The following is a 21,469-nucleotide window of genomic DNA, read 5'->3' as shown; positions in this document are numbered from 1 at the left end:
TGTAATCGTATTACAGAATCGTAAAACAATTTAGTTACTATGGCCATCGAAACCTTTGTTTGTCGCTTTTTAATGACGTAATATTCTAAATGAACACGCCCACGCGACGGAAAAGAACCAAAACAAAACAACGTGAGGATGCCAGACAGAGCGTTTACATACATAGCGATTGTTATTTTCATTTTGTTTAGCAAACACAATGAAAAACTGTCATAGATATTGCTAACCACAGTCTCGTAGTTATCGTTAGCTATATACAGTGCTGAAAGCGACCAAATAATGGCAACTGTTGATTCTCTAGTTAGCATGTAAGTAACACCCTTTTCCCAGATCAGCATATAAAACAATCAAGTATATATTAATATGAAGATTTTAATAACCTTTGTCAAATGTGTACAGGTGTGCTTTAACTGTTGCTCAGCGTGCTGAGAAGTATGACGAGATCAATATTTTGCCTGCTGGCGTTAAAGACAGATTATTACGAATAATGACGTCTTACGGCACGGTCAGCGACTCCAACATCAGTCAGGTAATCTGATACAAGTGTTCAGTATAATGTTACCCTGTTTCTATTTAGGATTTATGTTGATTTGTGGTTTAGCTGCTTCACTCTGGGACTCACACACTGGACCTGCAGAACTGCAGCGTGACCGACACTGCGCTTAAACAGATTCACTGTCGTCAGCTGAGGACCATACTGCTAAGAGGATGTACACATATTACATCTGAGGGTATGATTTTACTAATAAATCATGTTTTATTTAGTGCCATTTATTAATAAGTTGAATTAAGAAATCAAGTTTGATTTCAGTGGTATGAAGGTAAATAACTGTTCAAATAAAGGAAATATCAAATAAAGTAATACGTTTTGTAAATTGATATTTTTCGAGTTATGCATGTCTAAAATTGTATAGCTATTGCTCTTTGTTAGTGCAAACTCATGTAAATGATGTGTAAGCTGTGTACTGATTTTCTAAACAAAAAAATGGCAAAATGAGTCTTTTGCTGTGTAAATTTCTGTCTCTCACCAGGTGTAGCAATTTTGGCATCCCAGTGCCCTTATCTTCAAGTAGTTGATCTCACAGGTTGTACACTTGTGACAGATTCAGGGATTCAAGCACTGGCTCGACACTGCAAACATTTAGAAGTGATTTCACTCCGTGGCTGCACTGCTGTCAGTGATGAAACCCTGCTAGAACTGGGAGCAAACTGCAGACTGCTGCATAGCATCTATTTCTCTGGCACAGAGGTCATTTATCGTTTTTTTTATTTATCGGCTTGGAAGCTTATAAAATGTTATTATGCTGTGTGTGTAATATGATGCTTCATTATTTGTTTTTACCATATATTACTTAGGTAACAGATAAAGGGGTCATTGGACTTGCAACTGGGGTTTGTTCACACAGCCTAAAGGTATTGTATGTTTTCTTAGTGTGTTACACTTTTACATACCTTTTTAGTGTTTAGTTTTTTTAACCACTCGTGCATCAAATTACTGTTGTTACTACTATAGACTCAAATGTTTCCTCTGTCTACCACTGATTGGACAGACAGATAGTCTCACCAGTGGCGGACGGTGACTTTTCTTCGCATGATCATGTTTGTTGCTCGTCATTTCAAAATATGTGTTTATTGCGTCATGTGAACCATGTGCGTCATGCCTCTTGTCAAAATACGAGCCTGCTGCACACGCGTCGAAAGGATTTATGATAATTATTTTATCATAAACCGTTTGGACGTGTAGCAGGCTTGTATTTTGACATCACACTTGATGCACAGAAGTTTACATGACGCTTCGAACACATACAGGTGCTGGTCGTGTGGTTGGAGTGTCGTCAAAAAGTTGATTTGTTTCACTAATTCCATTCAAAAAGTGAAACTTTTGTACACTTTTTTCTACCACATCTTTTCCTTCCCTTCGCATATCTATTAATGTGCAGAGCTCTGTGAACAACCAGCCTCTTTTGCGATGACCTTTTGTGTCTTGCCCACATTGTGCAAGGTTTTTGGACAACTGTCAAGTCAGCAGTCTTCCCCATGCTTGTGTGGCCTACAGAACTAGACTGAGAGACCATTTAAAGGCCTTTGCAGGTGTTTTGAGATAATTAGCTGATTAGAGTGTGGCACCAGGTGTCTTTAATGTTAAACCTTTCACAATATTCTAATTTTCTGATATACTGAATTTGGAATTTTCCTTAGTTGTCAGTTATAATCATCACAATTAAAAGAAATAAACATTTGAAATATAACAGTCTGTGTGTAATGAATGAATATAATATTCACGTTTTACTTTTTGAATGGAATTAGTGAAATAGATCAACTTTTTGATGGTGTTCTGATTGTGTGACCAGCACCTGTATTTTGAAATGATGTGCCACACACGACGGGCTACATACATGTTGTGACAAACGTTGCATTTCGTGCACCCTCAAAAAAGAAGTCACTGGCCGCCACTAAGTCCCACCCAAAATTCTCACCATTAGATGAGCCCTCAAATATACTTTTAAACTTTTGTTGTCGTTTTTCTTATGCAGGAGGTACAGATGGTACGGTGCCGGAATTTAACCGATCTGGCCGTGACCGCCGTTGTTGCAAACTGTGTCAACATCAGAATTTTCAATTTCCATGGATGTCCCCTCATTACAGGTTAGTCACATGATCCCAGACATAAATTGCAACGTAAATTATAAAAGATATTCCAAAAAAAGTACTTTTATATATACTGTACAGGTACAAATGGCCACATAACTCTATCAGTGTATTTATACCTGCTTTATGGGTTCTCATTCAGATAAATCAAGAGAGGCGCTCCAAAACCTTATTGGCCCTGACAAGATCCAACAAGTGTCTTGGACTGTATACTGAATCTGATCTCAAAAAGACAACACAATTAATGATATAAAATACTAAAAAATATTTCGCTTTCCCAGTTTGTGTAAAAAATAATTTAACATTATGAATATATTTATTATGTAAGAATGTTTCCTTTTTTTTATTTTCAACAGCACTGTACTGTAATAAATATATAATAAACATACATGTACTAAAAAAATTACATGAAATTGCTTTTATTTCAAAAAACATATCAACAAGCACCAGATTACCAAAAATACAAACAGATGTGCACACATGGCAAATAAAAATATTAAGGGTCGGGTTTGTAGTACCACACTGTGCTACTAGTTAGTCCATAATTCTCCTCTTTGACCGAGTCAGGTAACTCAAAGTGAGCGACCTTATATAATAGTTTTCTAATGTTATGGCTCTCAAACTGAGCTCGTCCCGGGTCACCAATAAGCACCTGGGTACCGTGTGTGAGAATGCAGTCGTGGAGCCACTGATGCAGGTCATCAGCCAGAACTTCATCATAAAACATATCTCCTAAAAGAATGAGGTCCCAGTTATCAGGCTTTGAACCAATCATATTCTCCGTGACACATGGCAAGGGATCCAGACCGTTCAGTTCACAGTTCATTTTGGTGGCAACAGTAGCAACTGAAATCAAATCAAACAAAGCATTTATGTATATTTTTTCCAAAGAGCTCGTCAAGATAAGGCACAAGTTTAGTTACAAGGAAATGAATGTGCAGTAGGGAGGTCATTTGTGCAGAAACCCTTACTTGGATCAATGTCATTGGCCACCACATGGGAAGCTCCAGTGAGTTTGGCAGCAATGGCGGATGCTCCACAGCCACAACCAAGATCCAAAACTCTTCTACCTCTAGAAACCTCTGGGTTATTTAAGAGATACCTATGCAAAAAATGTTTTAATGGATTATAAACCAAAAATGAGAGTAGATTTAACATTAGTATGCATGTGGCAAGATGTACCATGCCACATAACGAAATACTGTAGTATACTTCAGCATTTAGTAGATAATGTAGTATTTTTTCATAGTAAATATCAAGGTATACTAGAGGATTTACTTCAGTTTACTATAGTAAATACATTAAATACTGTAGTATGCATACAGTATATATTTCCTATTGTAAATACAAAAATATACTACAGATATGGGATAACCTTCATTATTTTTTTATATTTTGCTTAATTTAAAGACTATTACCTAGCAAGTGCTTGTCCACCTGGCCAATATATTGCCCAAAAAGGATCAGAGAAAGGCCATAGTTCAGGTTTTTCTGTCCAAAACCGACAGTTGGGTGTGATGAGCCTTAAAGAAATCTCTGGGGTTAAACTTCGGCCGTTCACTATTTCTGTGTTGTCTATAATGAAGGTCTTTAATGCGTCCTCCGATTGGGTGCTGCACACATAAAGACGCTTTAAAGAACATTGAAAGGCGTTAGAAAAGGATCGAACGCGTAAGCACGTGCCTATTACCCTGTACATTTCGACAGCATATAAAAACAAATGTTAAATTTGCTCCACAACATTTATATTTCGCTCTCGACCAGCTTTTCGTTCTCACATGTACACCGCGCACGCGCAGACTGGTGTAGCATACGAGTGACGTCAACGAACGTGAACCATGCCCGTTTCTCAGTCCGAAGGCTGCAGTCTCCGGAGGTCGTAAATGCAGGCTGCATACGTCATCAAGCCACTTATTTAAGTTCACTGAGCAAAACATTCGCAAGACATAAGCATATTACAACAATTTACAATTAACTAAGAATAGTAGTCAACTTTATAATTGTTAATATTTTGAAATAGGACTGTCTTTATGACGTATGCAGCCTGAAAATGCGACCTCCGGAGGATGCAGCCTTCGGATTGAGAAACGGCGGATGACATGCACACGGCTGCTCCACCAATTGGAGCACTCACTTTTAAAAAGATGCAAAACGGCAATAAATACTGTAAATAAATATCGATCTCAGTCAACATAAGAGTTTTCTCTTTGTAAATGTTTGTCTTTGTTAGTATTTGTTAGTACTATTATTTTTTTTAAACGTATCTTGGTGTTTCACGTAAATATCATTGTATGTGAATATGGCAATTATTAAGAAACATAGTACTGATTATTATTTTTTTGACATGGCACAGATACATTTCTTTCAGTTTTAACAAAATAAATTTTTTATTTTTTATTTTATTACATTTTTGCAAAAATGTTAACATTTAAAATAAAAATGTTAAATAATTTGGTAACAATTGCATTCATTTATTATTACTTTTTTAAACATATTTTTATTTAATTGATTTAACTTCTTATTTAAATTTAAATAACATATTGCAAAATGTAAACAACATTCACTATTTCAAAATAAGTTGGCTAATTTGAAATGTATATTTATTGATTTACGAGGCACATTTTTACAACAATAAATTTTACATTTAAAATAAAAATGTTAAATAATTTCAATTTCATTCATTTATTATTACAATTTTTTTTACAGATTTTTATGTAATGTATTTAGTTTTTTTTTCAATTTAAATAACATATTGCAAAATTTAAACAACATTCACTATTTCAAAATAAGTAGGCTAATTTGAAATGTATATTTATTGATTTAGGAGGCACATTTTTACAACAATACATTTTACATTTAAATATAAATATTAAATAATTTCAATTTCATTCATTTATTATTACAATTTTTTTTACAGATTTTTATGTAATGTATTTAGTTTTTTTTCAATTTAAATAACATATTGCAAAATGTAAACAACATTCACTATTTCAAAATAAGTAGGCTAATTTGAAATGTATATTTATTGATTTAGGAGGCACATTTTTACAACAATAATTTTACATTTAAAATAAAAATGTTAAATAATTTCAATTTCATTCATTTATTATTACTTTTTTTTTACAGATTTTTATTTAATGTATTTAGTTTCTTATTTAAATTTAAATAACATATTGCAAAATGTAAACAACATTCACTATTTCAAAATAAGTCGGCTATTTTGAAATGTACATTTATTGATTTAGGAGGCTTAGGAAACTTTGTATTTTTACAAAGCGACCTACAGTAGGAATGAGGGAGCTTTCAACATCTTGTCTTTAGAGCCAACAATAAACAAAATAATAAAACAAAAAACAGGTAAAAAACATAAATAATGTGTGTAAAAATATCATTTTAAATCACTAATTATTAATATTTCCAGTGGAATGACTTATTGCATTATCATTTAAAGTCTTCTGTCTGACACCAGCTAGCACCATTCAGAGAGAACCAGTGCCAGTAACATTATTGCAGGTACACGCTGAACCTTTGTCATAGTAATCATACCTTCCATAAATAATCCTATGAGCTCAAAATGATTGTTCACTGAAGAGGTGGGCTGGACAAACACTCTCTGTATCTAGTATAGGGCCATCACCATAGAGACTTGCTAGGGCTTTACTTTGAACAGCCCTGCATGCTTAATAAAGAAGCCAATTGCAAAGTATTGAGTGTGTAAAGCACTGAAGCAGAGAAAAGGATAATAAACAACCATATCCAAGGATACAAAAGGTATGAGTATAGTCTACCCTTATTCCCTTCATTTCATGCTACCTGATTTTTAAAAACCAAATATGCATGCCAGCAACAACAACAAAAACACAAGGGATTGTTTTGGTGTGTTATGTTACCCTGGTATGTTGGGTTAGAAGTCTCTAGTTAGTGTGAAATTGTGTTGTATAAGGGCAGGAAAGGGCAGGGCGACCGAGTGGCTTACATCTGTATTTGTCAAGGAAAACTCATTTCGGAGCTCTTGTGGATATGGCCATGTGGAGAGGCGATAGACGTAGCCTCTCACCTTTGGGACACAGGAGTGACCCGGGATGGGTGGCTGACCTGGGCCGTGGATCTTCACAGAACGCCCTTAGATCTTCAAGTCCCATTGCTTTCTCAGATCTTGACTTTTGGGACAACAAGGTATGAAAATCAGGTATAGACATGAGTCCAACATTTCAGTGTTATATGTGCAAGTATATGTAATATTATAACTTAACCTTGTTTAGACGTCTTCAGCATGGAGTTGCATAGGATTATCTGGATCAAATCACCGCTCGGAAATCAGCAGGTTAGTGTTTAAACAATTACACAACTTGTATCTGCATGTAAATTGTTTGATTCATGCGTGATTGTTATTAATGAATGTTTTCCGTAACTCGGCTCTCTCAGCAGCCAGTATGGACAGGAATCTAGGGGATCGCTGGGCATGCAGAGATGGTCATCTGGATCTCGTCTGGCTCCAGAAGGTGCTCCACGATCACACTCTACTACAGAAGATTTTAAGCTCAAAGCTGATCTTGAAAAAAGCTGTTTAAGACGAGCAGAGCTCATCCAGAAACTGCGAGAGACCAAAAGTCACCTGGAAGCTCAGACAGACCTTCTAAAAACCAAAGAGACACAGCTTCAACAAAGCCACAACATCTCACACTTTCTGGAACTAAAGCATAAGGTACAAATATTAGATTTTATAACCCTTTCAAAGTTGTAATTTTGGTTTATGCTTAAAGAGAAAGTTCACCTCATAATAAAAAGATTTGTCATCATCCCCCTATGTTGTTCTGAACCTATATGAGTTTATTCTGTTGAACACAAACAAAGATATCTGGACTTATGGTACGCACACTGTTAGCGGTATACACTTTGACTTCCATAGTATTTGTTTATCCTACTATGGAACATACCATCACACTGTAAAAATTATTTTCTTAAGAAACAAGTATTTTAGTCTTGTTTTCAGTACAAATATCTAAACATTTTTTAATCAAGATGTATTTTCTTAATGAGCAAAAATGACCTAAGAAAATAAGTCTATTTTTTAGACATTGCAAAAAATTACTTTCTTACTTAGTATTTTTGTCTTGTTTTCAGTAAAAATATCAAGATGTATTTTCTTGATGAGCAAATGACCTTATAATAAAATAAGTCTAGTTTTAAGAAAAAGCATATCAAATTTAAGTGAATTTGTGCTTAAAACAAGCGAAAGAAATCTGCCAATGGAGTAAGACATTGTTTCTTGAATTTACTAAATACAAGACAAATTCAGCAAAAAATGTCTTATTCCATTGGCAGATTTTTTTGCTAAGAATTTTTAGATATTTCTACTGAAAACAAGACAAAAATACTAAGTAAGAAAGTCATTAATAATATAATATCTAAAAAAATATCTGCCAATGCACTGCAAAAAATGATTTTCAAGAAAAACATTTCTTAGTATTTTTGTCTTGTTTTCAGTAAAAATATCTAAAAATTCTTAAACTAAGATGCTTTTTCTTGATGAGCAAAACGACTTAAGAAATTAAGTCTAGTTTTTAGACCAAAAATATCAAATTTAAGCCAAATTTTCTTACCCCATTGGCAGATTTTTTTGCTTGTTTTATGCACAAAATCACTTAAATTTGATATTTTTGGTGTAAAAACTAGACTTATTCTCTTGGGTCATTTTGCTCATGAAGAAAAAACATCTTAATTTAAGAACTTTTTGATATTTTACTGAGAACAAGACAAAAATACTAAAAACTTTTTCTTGAAAATCATTTTCTGCAGTGTGGGCAAGAAAAATGTTCTTGAAATTTTCTTGAATTAAGTGTTTAAAAAAAGTGTTTCCCCATTGGCAGATTTGAATTTTTTACTTATTAAAATGACTTTCTTACTTAGTATTTTTGTCTATATCTTAAAATTCTTAAATTAAGATTGACCCAAGAAAATAAGTCTAATTTCTAGACAAAAATATAGATTTTAAGCGAATTTGTGCTTAAACAAGCAAAACAAATCTGCCAGTGGAATAAGAAAAATATTCTTGAATTAATTGTTTATGAAAAAAGTAAACTTTTTTCAAGAAATATTTTCTTAATCCATTGGCAGATTTTTTTTGCTTGTTTTAAGCACTATTTCGATTACATTTTATATTTTTTTCTACAAACTAGACTGATTTTCCTCATCAAGAAAATACATCTTAATTTAGAGAATTTTTAGATATTTTTACTTAAAACAAGACAAAAATACTAAGTAAGAATGTAATTTTTTGCAGTGCATCTTTATTATTTTCCTCTTCTCGCAGCAGCTGTCTGAAACAGTGAGTGTTCTTCAACAAGACAGAAAAGCAGCAGACGAGAGCCGCTTTGAAGAGAGTCGCAGACGAACAGAATTACAGGACAAGTGAGTTATACATGAACAAATCTCATGTATATGGAATTACATAACTTACATACTAGCAAAAAAAAAAATAGAATGCATGCTACTGAATCGCTTATCGTTTATTGAACCCTGATCAAAATATGGCCTGTATATATCTTTTTTATTTGGCTCTGGTTATTCCTCACATGAAAAACCAAGGGTCATGCAGCTAGAGTTGGACATTTTAAATATGAGATCCAACCTGGAAAGAAGGACTTCACCCACATCAACAAATCCAAAACCCCCACTCACCAACACTTTACCTATTACAAAAGACGAAATCCTCAGAGAGGTAGATCACAATGTGAACAACAAAACAATACAATTTAAATAACAGAAACATTTTATAAAAGTATATGAACATGTTGTATATGATGTTGTCTCCATCAGGGACAGAAGCAGACTGAGAAAGAGATGAAGAAGCTCAGGGAAGCTCTCAGAAAGACTGAAGACAGAGCAGATGAGCTTGAATATGAAAAAAATGATGCATTAAGACGGCTTCAGTCTTTTAAGGAGGTCAAACACTGTTTACAATACATGACCCTTTGTGTGAAATCCAGGCTAAAGTCTCATAATCGAATTCTGAGATTAGGTGTGTATATTTTTCACTTATTAACCCCATTCACACAGCACTTTGGTCCAAGAAAATTTCTGTAAAATTGGCAGAGAGGCTTCTGCACTGCAAAAAATGACTTTACTAAAAGGAACAGTATGGAGGATTGTGGCCAAAACTGGTATTGCAATCACAAAACCTGTGGCTAAAACTGGTACTGCAATCACACAACTGGTGGCCAATACACAAAATGACAACATAAACATCAGTTGAGGGCTGCAACTCCACTTTTTAAATGACAATATCCTGGCTAGACCACTGTTGTCAGTGATATAAATATTTAAAATGAAAATGATTTCTTAGGGGCCAGTCACACCAAAAGCATTTTAAACGCTTGCAAACGCAAGGCGCGACGCACTGCCTTTTTTAAAAAAAGAGCAGTGCGACACGGCTTTTCATATTGCTAAGCAATCACCGAGTCAGCTGTCTTGTCAATCAAATATTGAAGCGCGAGCGCTCTTTTGCTGTTAACTGTCATATTAGCAGAAACTTTAAAAAGAGGACGCTTGCTCTGACCTTGTTTGAGGGTGAGAAGTGCACAAACACACACGAGAGAGAGTGAGCGAGTGGAGTCCGGTTCTTCAAAGCAACTATAACTTCACTCACCACAACGTAAGGCCCGCCTCTCCCCTCATTCGATTGGACAATGGAAAGACGCGAATGACGTCAGACGCTTCTCCGCTCTCAACGCTCCTTCAAAAACGCGTGCGCGGCAGGCGGCAAAAAACCGCAGGGCGCTCAGCGCGCATAAGCAGCGCGCAAACGCGCCCTGCCCATAGAATATCATTCAAAAAAGGCGCCTGCAACTGCCATAAACGCTTTTGGTGTGACTGGCCCCTTAATGTCTAGTGACATATCAGGGCCATTTTATGATTAATTGATATAAATTTCTTACATACTGTTCCTTTAATATTTTTGTCTTGTTTTCAGTAGAGATGTCGAGAGGTTCTTGAATTAGGATGCCTTTTCTTGATGAGCAAAACGACCTAAGAAAATAAGTCTAGTTTTTAGACAAAAAATATACAATTTAAGTGAATTTGTGCTTAAAACAAGCAAAAATATCTGCCATTGGGGTGAAAAGAAAAATCTTAAAATAAGTTTTCTTTTTTCTTAAAAACTTAATTCAGGCATAATTTTTTCGCGCCATTGGCAGATATTTTTGCTTGTTTTGGGCAGGAGTTTAGTTGAATTGTGTGTTTTTTGTCTAAAAACTAGACTTATTTTATTATTTATGCTCATCAAGGAATTCATCTTGATTTGGGAATTTTTAGATTTTTCTGCTGAAAACAAGACAAAAATACAAAGTAAGAATGTCATTTTTTTTGCAGTGTGTATGAACACAAACACATCCCGTAAATTTTCTGGGGTCGCCCCCGTAAAAAAGACCTAGTAACATAGCCGTAACATTCACAGAAAGCAGTCAGTGTGAACAAGATGCAGAAACAATGCCGTAAGGGGGGTGCCGTAGAAGTTATGTTTCAGCTCTTTGACACAAGCATTTACACGCAGATTAAAATTCACAAATAAAGAAATGTCACCAAACTGGACTGAAGCAGAGATCAGGGAACTCGTCACTATCCGCAGTGAATCTGAGATCATTCACTAGCATGACAGAACAGCACATCATGCATTCCTTATGATCTTGTCATAAACTAAAATACATGTACATGGTTTTTCAAGAGTGAAATCTTGGATAATTAACAAACTTCCGACGCTGCGGAAAAACCTACCATGGTGTGTTTGTGAACGCACGCACAGATTCCAGAAAATCATTGTGAATGAACCAAAAATCAAAACGATTGAATCCCGGACGCATTTTCCGTGTATTTTCCATAATCTCTGTGTGAAAACGTGACATGACCTTACTCAGTCAATATTAAAGATATCAAGGTAAAATGTTTTACTAAATTTTCTTTATATTATGTAGGATGATTTTATGTAAAAAACAATGAATCACAAAAATGTCTTTAGCTTGGTTTTTACAGACTGGGTCACATATGTGAAAGAACAAATCATTATAAAAGCTTAAGTATGCAAACAGTTACATATCAAAACAGGGAAATCAAGAAGCCATGAACCAAAAAGAGGAGCTGAACCAAAGACTGAACCAGTCTGTCCAGGTCCAAGCAGAACTAGAAGACCAGTTGAAAGAGTCTTGCATCCACCTGGAACAAATAGAGCTGGTAATGTTTTAATTTAAACACCTGGCAGTACATTTAAACTATATTTCATGTAGTTTTTGTGTTCCCTCAGATTTAAATTAAGATGCTTTTTCTTGATGAGCAAAACGACCCAAGAAAATAAGTCTAGTTTTTAGACCAAAATTATCAAATTTAAGTGATTTTGTGCATAAAGAAAAAAAGTCTAGTTTTTAGAAAACATTTTTACATTTAAGTGAATGTGTGCTTAAAACAAGCACAAATATTTGCCGATGGGGTGAGAAAATGTTTCTTGAATTAAGTGTTTAAGAAAAAAGTTAACTTATTTCAAGATTTTTTTCTCACCCCATTGGCAGATATTTTTCCTTGTTTTAAGCACAAATTCAATAAATTATATATTTTTTGTCTAAATACTAGACTTATTTTCTTGGGTCATTTTGCTCATCAAGAAAAAGAATCTTAATTTAAGAAATTTTAGATATTTGTACTGAAAACAACACAAAATCTTAAGAAAGTCATTTTTTGCATGTTGTGAAACAATTTTTTCCCTTTTTCAGGAAAGAGACATGTTATCCTCTAAGAAACGAAGGCTGGAGGATAGTCAAAATGATCTAAAGGCCAAACTAACTCGAGCTTTAATGGACAAAGACCGCCTTGTACAGGTCTGGTATGATCCGTATTTGAAAGCAAACATTTCAATGCATGTGGCACACTGCAAAAAAATGATTTTCAAGAAAAAAATGTCTTAGTATTTTTTGTCTTGTTTAAGTAAAAATATCTAAAAGTTCTTAAATTAAGATGCTTTTTCTTGATGACCAAAACGGCCCAAAAAATAAGACTAGTTTTTAGACCAAAAATATCAAATTTTGTTGATTTTGTGCACAAAACAAGCAAAACAATCTGCCAATGGAGTAAGCTAATTTTTCTTGAAATTTTCTTGAATTTAGTGTTTAAGAAAAATGTTTTTTGCTTGTTTTATGTGCAAAATCACTTCAATTTGATATTTTTGGTCTAAAAACTAGACTTATTTTCTTGGGTCGAAATTTTTTTTTGCAGTGCAGTGTGTTTTAAGGTGCACTGTGTAACTTTTAAGATGATCTCTTAAAAGAAATGCAGTATGAAATACATAACTATATTATCAGTGGTGTATAAAGACCTTACATAATGAACTGTATTGTTTTTATCTACATACACCTTGTGTGAAAGTTAAAGCCACGTTTCTACAGAAGCCTACAGAGCGCATTTTGTCACTATGTTGTCTCAGACGATGACTTGTTTGTCCTGTAGCGGCTACCGTAGCTTCTCTATGCGTTTCGAAATGGAGGGATGAGCTGTGGACTGAGCCGTTGGTTGCAATTCACAGTCTAACCACTAGACGCTGCTAAAAATCTACACAGTTCTACATTTAGCAGTATGTGTGCTCCCATGATCTTTGTATTGCTATCCAAATGCTCTAAACAACAGCAATACAATAATTTTCCCATTTACCTGTACTGGGTTTGTGAAAACTTGGCACAAAATGTCCCCTCTTTGTTCAATTCAACTCATTATCAGTTAATTAATCATAATTTAGTTTGTACGTGTGATGTATACAATCAAGTGGCCCTTCTGTGATCTACTGTATAGGAAAAGGCTGAACTCCATCAGAAGGTCCAGGCTTTGGAGCTGCAATTGCAGAGGGAGCAGAGAGGGAAGCAGAGCTTCAATGAGCAAGTGTGTGAGCTCCATACTGAACTGTCTCAAGCTAAAAACCAGGCCAACCGAGAGAAGAAAGACAACATATTCATGAAAGAAGAGATGCTGTCCATCAAAGAGGTCACCAACCTAGTTACAAATTAGGATAAGTTGCATACAGACGTTTAATAGGGTTAGGGAGTTGTTTAATATGATGATATCGCCTTAAACTTTCAGCTGAATGAAAAGCTTTCGTCCGATCTGACCAAGGCTACAGAGAGGCTACAGGTAGCCTTAAACCAACAACATGAACTGGAAGCAGACAAACTCATCCGGATCAATCAGATCGCAGCGCTGGAGACTGAGCGCTTAAGGCTCCTCGGAGAAAAGGAGGAACTCAGGAAAAATGTTAATGATGGAGTTCAGGATGAGATTAGAGAGCTGAAGGAGAGATGCTGCCAACACAGGTGAGATATTCATTCTCAGTCTTGGAAATTGGGAATAAATAATATGATATGATATAATATGATGAATAAGAACCAAGTTAAAAGTATAGTTTAACTATTATTAAAAATAAAATTATACGCATGTCTGAATATTAAGGGAACTGCAGGACAATCTAAAGCAGGAGAATCAGAATCTGCAGGTAAAATGTCAAGACCTGGTGAAAGAAATGCAAATTATGGAGGCGGAGTGTAAGCGCAAGGAGGAGGAGCTACATCGTGCAAAGGTGGGGTTTGAACAGAAGAAGGAGGAGTTGAGGAAAGTGTCAGCTCACTGGAATGAGAGGTGGCTGGATGTGTCGTTGATGTTATGCTCCACACAGGAAGAACTTGAAGAGGTCAAGAAACAAAAGCAAGAGAATAATGAAGTATTGACCATTTTATCCTAAAAAAATTCTTATATATGATGAAATTATTTACTGTTGTAAAAACACACAATGTGTGATGTCCTCCGAAGGTTTCTTCTGAAGAGCTGGATAGAGAGGTGAAGGAGAAGGTGAAGATTAAAGACACCCAGCTGGTGGAGCATCAACTGGAGTTGCAGTCTGCTCGCGGTCAGGTGGGACCCGTCCAGTCTGTTGGATTGATGGTTGGATGAAGACGTGACATCAGTATTGTGATAGACTTCTTTAATGTTGTGCAGGTCTCACAGCAGATCGGTGAGATGCAGAGACTGGAGCAGCTACTGGAAGAGACAGATCATAAACTTAGACAAAAGTATGTCTAGTTTAGCGGTGTACCCATGTTACAGCAGCAAAGTCCTTGATTATTACGCCAGAATGAGAGCTATATTGACCTAGAAAACCGCAACTTTTTATTTTTCCGTCATTTTTAGTACACGATGTAACTACAGAAGAGTCAAGTTTTAAATAGGAAAAATATCGAAACTTTTTGGTTATTTTTGAGCGCGATGCTAATGGTCTGATCCAATTAAATGGATTATGCTAAGTTATGCTAAAAGTGGTACCGCCAGACCTGGAGATCAGCTGAATGGATTCCAAAACTGTAAAAATCAAATGTTTAACTCTAGGGGAGAATTAGCATATTAAAAAAAAAGTAAAGTGTCCCTTTAAATGGTGGCTCGATGACGCACTAGATGGTCCCGCCACTAATGCTACATACACACCAAACGTGGCGCATCGCGTTACTGTGGGTTCGCACCAGATGCGAGTTCGGCGATTTGCGTGAGTAGATTACATACAAAGTCAATGCAAAGATGCGATCAGAGGTGTCCTCGCGTGGGGCAATGTGAATGACGCGATATTGGTGGCGCATTTGCAGCAAAAACACACGCTATTTGCCTCAAACGCGTTTTCGCCCAAGTTTAAAATATTCAACTCGAGCGAAAAATTCACATGACACAAAATTAAATCCCGCAAGTAATCTACAGCGAGTAATGTGATGCCCTGCGTTTGGTGTGTACGTAGCATTACTCGCTCTACTCTAGAATACTCGCAGGATTTAAAGGCGCTCTAAGCGAATCTGTGTGACGTCACTTTTTGTTGTTGTTTGAACTGTTTTCAAACAAACTGAGCGTAGCTAACTCCTCCCCCTCCCCTTCCGTGCTTTCATGAAGGTGCCCAACCCCCACCCCCAAATCCATCTTGTCATTTATTGGCTGGAACACTTTGTTATGTTTCGTGGTGGTAGGTTTGGCCACTGTTTTTATTGCAGTTTGTCTACAGAGATTGCGTTTTTGTACAGTTTGATCAGCGGTCATGCAGCAAGCAGATAGTAAGGAGATGTTTGCTGTATGTAATATAAAATGTTTTATGATCTAAAATGCGTGAATTCGCTTAGAGCACCTTTAACTTATTTAATTAATATTTTCAACTTGGGCAAATACGCGTTTGAGGCGAATAGCGCGTGTTTTCGCGGCAAACGTGCCGGCCATATCGCGTCATTTGCATCGCCCCACGCGAGGACGTGTCTGATCGCGTCTTTCCATTGCTTTTGTATGTAATCTACTCGCGCAAATCGTTGAACTCGCGTCTGGTGAAACTGTGGGTTTACACCAAATGCTAAGCTTGCAATCGCATCGCGTTGCTCGCTCTAGATTACTCGCGGGATTTAACTTCGTGTCATGCGAATATTTTTAAAATATTCAACTCGGGCGAAGAAGCGTTTGAGGTGAATAGCGCGTGTTTTTGCGACAAACTTACCGCCCATTACGTGTCATTCGCATCGCCCCACGTGAGGACGTGTCTGATCGCGTCTTTGCATTGACTTTGTGTGTGATCTGCTCGCGCAAGGCGTTTGGCTCGTGTCTGGTGTGAACCCACACAATCGCGACGCGGGCATCTACTCAAGTGTTGAAAGTTGAGCGAGAACAAGTGGGCGTGGTTTCAGCACAGACAGCGGACACGCCCCCAGTGTTTAACAGCAGAGAATCCTGCCTGTTTTTCCAAGATTTTGATAACTTGGCGTTTTTTTATTATTCGAATTTGGCTGGGTGGTTAATAACACTTATACCACGGGTCTGTTGAATGCTGTATTCTGATTGGTTGAGAAATGTTCCCCGGGTATGCATTATTTTTCGATAACCGTACACCTAACCTGTCAAATGTTTTGAAAATAGGCACCAGAGCAATGTTTGTGGTAACTGTGGTATAAAAGGAATAAGTGACTCCGGTCCTTCTGTGATGTGACAAACTGAGAACACATTTAATATCGGACTTTAATAGATGTTTTATGTCATCCTCTTACTTCTTTGTTCATGCTACCACAGAGAGCAAGATCTGAAGAATCTTGAGATACAGAGAGAAACAGAAAAAGCAGAGGCTCAGATCAAGATATTAAGCCTCGAGCAGAAGGTACAATAACATTTAAAGTTGCAAATAAACAGATACATGGGAATATTGGATGAAGTTTTAAAATGTCCGTTTTCTCTGCAGCTTCTTAAAGATAAAGATCTGCACTCAGAAGCAGAAGTGGTCAGCAATGAACACAATCCTGAAGACTTTGGATCTCTGAAGGCTTTGTTAGAAGGTATGATGCTGATTTCTCATTGGATGAGGGGAACATTTTGGAATAATTGAATCATAATTTTTTTCATTGTTTTCACCAATTGTTATTTTTGATTTATGACTAAAGAATACAGAAAGACCACAGAGAAGCTGACGGAGGAGAGAAATCATGCTTTACAACAACTGCATGATCTTGATCGTTTCCAACAGGTACTGAGAGTGATACGCATGCCATGTAACAATTTTTGTTACTAATGTTAACAAATAGAGCATTTGATTTTACATATGTATTAGTAAATGTTAGAATTAACATGTGCTGAGATTAACAAATGCTTTTAAGCATTGTATATTGGTGTTCATTTTTAGAAATGTACAAATATAAACTTTCTTTATAAAGTCAAAAGCAGTAAAAGAATCCCCAACAGATACCAAAAAACAGAAAGCTGCTGGTTTGGACCTTGTAGATCCTAATGAACAGAGGAGACTGGTTACTGAGCAGCTCAAAAACAACGCAAAAATGTGGCTAAACTTTTCTTCAGAAAGGATTGCAATAATACTTCACAGTTATTCATACTTTCTGTGGCACAGCTCAAAAATCTGTTCAAAGAGAGAGAGAGCAACGTGGAGAGAGGTCAGTTATATTTTATACATTTTGTCAGTAAACTATAAATTTGATTTATGACCCTTAAAATTGGTTTGTTTACCCACCTAAGAATTTATGACAGTGGGGTAATTCCAAACATTCTCTTATTTCTTAGTCAGCCCTCAATCCTTACATCAGATTGTTTAGGTAAAGTTTTAAAGTGATAAATAAAAGTCTTCCCAAAAGAGTTTTAAGTGAGTATTTTCAATGCAGAATAACAATGTAAAGAAGACAAAATGAAATATAAAACCCTGTGTGACACCAAAATGATGATTATAGCTTTTTAGTTCACATAATGTAACAAAAAAGTTTTGGTTTAATTTTAAGTCTTTGGGTCTAAACTTACAGCACAATGCGTTGATCTCACAAATCTCATAAATTTTGTCAAAAGAGGAGGTGCTGCTGTTGTCAACTCAGGAATTTTCCCGCTGTTATAATTTACTGTCATAAAACAAATATCTGTTTAAGAGATATTCGATCCTTAACACAAAATTTATGTGTGTTTATTGCATGCTAAGATTTCCAGTGTTGCCTAAAAGATCTGGCTTGCTTGAAAATGGAGTCCAAAATCCTGAAAGCATTAAGGTTAGGATCCCTTCAAATAATAAGTTTGAGTTTTAAGTTTTTTGGTGGCTATAAACCACGAGGTCAAAAACTTTTTGTGTTTTTAAAATATATTTCTTCCCAATATGTTTGATTATATAGGTCTAATTTATTTCTTGTATTACTTTATTTATTGCTTTGTTCACTAATATTTCATTTAGTTTAAACCTATAGGGCTGTCAATAGAATAAATAATCATGTTTAGCACCAATACACTGATTTTTTTTTTTTTAAAGGTACAAAGAAAAATATAAATCTGTACCTTTTCTGTCTCTGGGATGATACCCTCAAAGGTTCATTTTTGCATGGGTATATACAACACATTGAAATGTACAATATTATGCCCTAAGGACCTATTGTGTACCTTAAGGAACAATGTACCAGTTAAATTGTACAAAACAGCTAAATGTACCTTTAAAGCAGTGCTTCTCAATTATTTTCTGTCACGCCCCCCCCCTAGGAAGAGGTAAACATTTCGTGCCCCCCCCAACTCTCCGCCGCGACTGTAAATAGTATAATTTGCCTATAAAATTACACATCTGCAAAACATTGTATCCTTATTAACATTGAGAAAACACACAAAAAAAAAACACAAAAAAGAAATATCGATCAACTTACTACAAAGAATAACTTTATTAACATTGTTTTTTAGTCTGTAACAGAAAAGACTTAAAATGCATCAATTTGCCTGGAATAAAAAAATCAATCCTTATTTAAAGTATAATATTTTTTGACCATTTGATACTGAAAAATTAAATATAATCAATAAATAACACAAGCGGTTTACAGCGTGATGTTACAGGGGTGTAATGTCTTTAAAAATCACTTCCTGAAAAAATATTTTCCCTGGGGTCTCGCGCGCCCCCCCTGGTGTCGCTTCGAGCTCCCCCTGGGGGTCCCGCCCCACTATTTGAGAAGCACTGCTTTAAAGGTACACAATAGATCATTACATTACAGTAATGTCCCTAAAAAGGTACAAGATTGTATTATGATTAGTAGTATACCTGTAAAGGTACAAAACGGAAACTTATGGTACCATCCCATCGTCAGAAAAGGTTTAGTTTTAAAACTTTTTTTCTGACAGTGTGCAATACACCTTACATTTTTTGTGGACTCCTAGCACCCCCTTGTGGCCCCAGCAGGGTCCCTGGCCTCAGGTCTGAAAACCAACAAGGGGGCACCAAAGACGTCCACTAAAACTTTTGCTGATCATAGGGCATCAAAGATGGCTGATGGAGAAGAGCGCACAAATGCACAAGTAATGATGATGACTATGCTGAAAAACACAAAAAAAAAAATCACAGAAAAAATAGCTTACTCATAATAATTGTTTATTGTCTTACACTTGCTTCTTTGACAGATGTCAGCGGTGAGAGGGGAAATGGAAAATCGAAACGAGAGAGATGAAAATGTCCTTAAAGGTGAAAAGTCCAGTCCTATGTAAAATATAAAATAAAAAACAGTTACCACTGTGTGTTAGGGGCAACTTTTATTGTTTTAAGCTTTGCAAAGTTAAACGTTTTCAACAAAATTGATGTGAGGTCCTACACTCATATATTGTGCTTTACAATGCCATAGAAAAAAATGTATCAAATAAATGGTTCGTATAAGAACTTTTGACTTAAAGGGTTAGTTCACTCAAAAAATTAAAATTAATATTTAATCACCCTCAAGTTGTTACAAACATTTTTCTTTGTTTTGCTAAACACAAAGGAAGATATTTGTATTCAAGCAGGAAACAGGATTACTATTAGTATTTATAGTAGGAAAGAAAATACTATGGGAGTCAATGGTGCTCAACAACAGTTTGGTTACAAACATTGTTCAAAATATCTTCCTTTGAATATGAACTACTTTATTTGTGAACTATTGCTTTAAGGCTTCTTTAAGGAACCAACAATGGTTCTTCTATGGCATCGCTGTAAAGAACCTTTAAAGCACCTTTATTTTTGTTTGTATGGTGTTTCTCAGAATGTAAAACTGAAATGTAATGTAGATTATAATGCTTAATATGGTGTAATGATGTTCTTGTCTGTTTTGCTGATATATCCACAGTAATATCTCCTCACCAGATTGAGACGTTGAAAGCGAGATCACAGCCGAGAGATGATGCAACATTAGTCACTGTACCCCACCTACAAAACATGGTAAAAGGAACGATCCAACAAGAAAAATCCCAATTGGGCTGTAAGGATGGGGCATTTTTTGCACGACAGATTGAGATTTGTAACTCTGATGTGGAGCATACAGAAGAGTCCAATTCAGGAGAGGAGACGGTGGACACACCGCTTCTGGAATACTAATAACACAATGTGAATGTTAAACGCACACAAGTTTGCTTTCATTACAATTGATACAGTACAACTAACCTAAATGGCGATAACTAACTTTAATAAGTTGCCAGATTTTTAGTTTGGCAAAAATTTGTCAATGCTCAAACCGACTTTGTGTAACTTACTATACAATTAGGCCTAGCAGTTTTTACATTTTCATCACTCTTCCCATGTAGTCTGTTTTTAATAAAAGTTTAATAAAGAGATATTTGAAGAGTTTGGTTCCAAAACGCAACAAACGCCACTTTTGAAAAAAATGAGTTACTGCCAAAATCAGTATTATATCAGGTCAGTAGTTAAAAGTAAATTCTTAATTTTACGCAAAATCCAATATCCGCCGTGTTATTCTGTCATCTTTTCTCCCTTTTTTCCCAAAATGCGACAAACGCCACTCCCACTTTTTTACAGAACGCAATAACTCCATTTCTGATATTACAGCCCACCGTTCACGCAATGTAAACAAACAATGGCGGACGCGCGTAGTACACGGAGTCCTGGTTTTCCTCATCTACTTTGTACTTCGTGATCAACAAACAAAACAAAATAATACTTTAATTGCATTGATAAACCTGTGATGGTTTTCTGTGATGGGAAAGAAACGTAGGCCATCAGCATCTAACAATTTCCCTGAGAGGCACTCGGGAGACGGGTGCTTGTTCTCCCGACAGCATCAAGCTTCTCATGCTAACACATTGACCCCAGAGGATCTTATGAAAAACTGTACATAATTTTACTCAAAGTCAACGAAAATCGAGCAGGACCAAAAACATTTTACAGTCGATCGCTGTGAAAGACGTTAAGCGAAGACGTCAAGTAACCGCAATGACAGGGTTCTTAATATGACAAAGTAAGTGTTTTGATTAATAACATTAATGTTTCTATTTTTAATAAGTGTGT

At 35.8% G+C, this 21,469-nt stretch overlaps 3 protein-coding genes across 10 annotated transcripts; 2 read left to right on the top strand and 1 right to left on the bottom strand.

Moving 5' to 3' along the window:
* The first annotated feature begins 95 nt into the window (after positions 1-95).
* On the top strand, positions 96-3,055 carry amn1 (antagonist of mitotic exit network 1 homolog (S. cerevisiae)). Of its 2 annotated transcripts, none has more exons than XM_055192122.2 (7): positions 96-308; positions 400-529; positions 602-731; positions 1,104-1,249; positions 1,357-1,413; positions 2,535-2,646; positions 2,792-3,055. In XM_055192122.2, the coding sequence occupies exons 1-7, from the start codon at positions 280-282 to the stop codon at positions 2,863-2,865; spliced, it is 678 nt and encodes a 225-aa protein (XP_055048097.2). In that variant the 5' UTR covers positions 96-279; the 3' UTR covers positions 2,866-3,055. The 2 variants fall into 2 exon arrangements, with proteins under 2 accessions (XP_055048097.2, XP_055048096.2); XM_055192121.2 differs by having other exon boundaries at positions 98-308; positions 1,032-1,249.
* etfbkmt (electron transfer flavoprotein subunit beta lysine methyltransferase) lies at positions 3,037-4,495 on the bottom strand. Its single transcript, XM_055192120.2, has 3 exons — positions 4,068-4,495; positions 3,621-3,751; positions 3,037-3,495 (listed from the first exon to the last, which is right to left on the bottom strand). Exons 1-3 carry the CDS (start codon positions 4,346-4,348, stop codon positions 3,146-3,148), a joined length of 762 nt encoding a protein of 253 aa, XP_055048095.2. The 5' UTR covers positions 4,349-4,495; the 3' UTR covers positions 3,037-3,145.
* A 1,729-nt stretch (positions 4,496-6,224) lies between these two features.
* LOC129433463 (uncharacterized) lies at positions 6,225-20,783 on the top strand. Of its 7 annotated transcripts, XR_012370060.1 has the most exons (24): positions 6,225-6,420; positions 6,642-6,825; positions 6,912-6,973; positions 7,075-7,354; positions 8,963-9,060; positions 9,238-9,370; positions 9,469-9,594; positions 11,749-11,874; positions 12,408-12,512; positions 13,477-13,665; positions 13,762-13,991; positions 14,128-14,323; positions 14,366-14,395; positions 14,485-14,586; positions 14,671-14,744; positions 16,756-16,840; positions 16,922-17,015; positions 17,121-17,203; positions 17,391-17,500; positions 17,590-17,624; positions 18,155-18,221; positions 19,360-19,497; positions 19,600-19,660; positions 20,295-20,783. XR_012370060.1 is itself a non-coding variant. In XM_073868773.1 (22 exons), exons 2-21 carry the CDS (start codon positions 6,670-6,672, stop codon positions 19,610-19,612), a joined length of 2,436 nt encoding a protein of 811 aa, XP_073724874.1. In that variant the 5' UTR covers positions 6,225-6,420; positions 6,642-6,669; the 3' UTR covers positions 19,613-19,660; positions 20,295-20,783. The 7 variants fall into 7 exon arrangements, 1 of the variants encoding a protein (XP_073724874.1); XR_012370058.1 differs by having other exon boundaries at positions 7,078-7,354; positions 14,128-14,395; XR_012370059.1 differs by having other exon boundaries at positions 8,966-9,060; positions 14,128-14,395.
* The last annotated feature ends 686 nt before the right edge of the window (positions 20,784-21,469 follow it).

The sequence above is a fragment of the Misgurnus anguillicaudatus genome, chromosome 6 (genome assembly GCF_027580225.2).
Source record: "Misgurnus anguillicaudatus chromosome 6, ASM2758022v2, whole genome shotgun sequence".
Lineage (NCBI taxonomy): Eukaryota > Metazoa > Chordata > Actinopteri > Cypriniformes > Cobitidae > Misgurnus > Misgurnus anguillicaudatus.
The sequence above is the reverse complement of the archived record's forward strand: the minus strand, read 5'-3'. Positions and strand labels throughout refer to the sequence as shown.

What these genes read in the sequence shown, in the direction of transcription:
- LOC129433463 (XM_073868773.1), top strand. Translation starts at nt 6,670, where the DNA reads ATGGCCATGTGGAGAGGCGATAGACGTAGCCTCTCACCTTTGGGACAC. An exon ending in GAGAGATGCTGCCAACACAG is followed by an intron (nt 13,992 to 14,127) that starts GTGAGATATTCA and finishes CTGAATATTAAG; the next exon opens with GGAACTGCAGGACAATCTAA. An exon ending in ATCTTGATCGTTTCCAACAG is followed by an intron (nt 17,204 to 17,390) that starts GTACTGAGAGTG and finishes TTCTTTATAAAG; the next exon opens with TCAAAAGCAGTAAAAGAATC.
- etfbkmt (XM_055192120.2), bottom strand. Translation starts at nt 4,348, where the DNA reads ATGTACAGGGTAATAGGCACGTGCTTACGCGTTCGATCCTTTTCTAAC. An exon ending in GGTGGACAAGCACTTGCTAG is followed by an intron (nt 3,752 to 4,067) that starts GTAATAGTCTTT and finishes TTTTTTGCATAG; the next exon opens with GTATCTCTTAAATAACCCAG. An exon ending in GGCCAATGACATTGATCCAA is followed by an intron (nt 3,496 to 3,620) that starts GTAAGGGTTTCT and finishes ATTTGATTTCAG; the next exon opens with TTGCTACTGTTGCCACCAAA.
- amn1 (XM_055192121.2), top strand. Translation starts at nt 280, where the DNA reads ATGGCAACTGTTGATTCTCTAGTTAGCAT. An exon ending in TACACATATTACATCTGAGG is followed by an intron (nt 732 to 1,031) that starts GTATGATTTTAC and finishes GTCTCTCACCAG; the next exon opens with GTGTAGCAATTTTGGCATCC. An exon ending in TGGATGTCCCCTCATTACAG is followed by an intron (nt 2,647 to 2,791) that starts GTTAGTCACATG and finishes GTTCTCATTCAG; the next exon opens with ATAAATCAAGAGAGGCGCTC.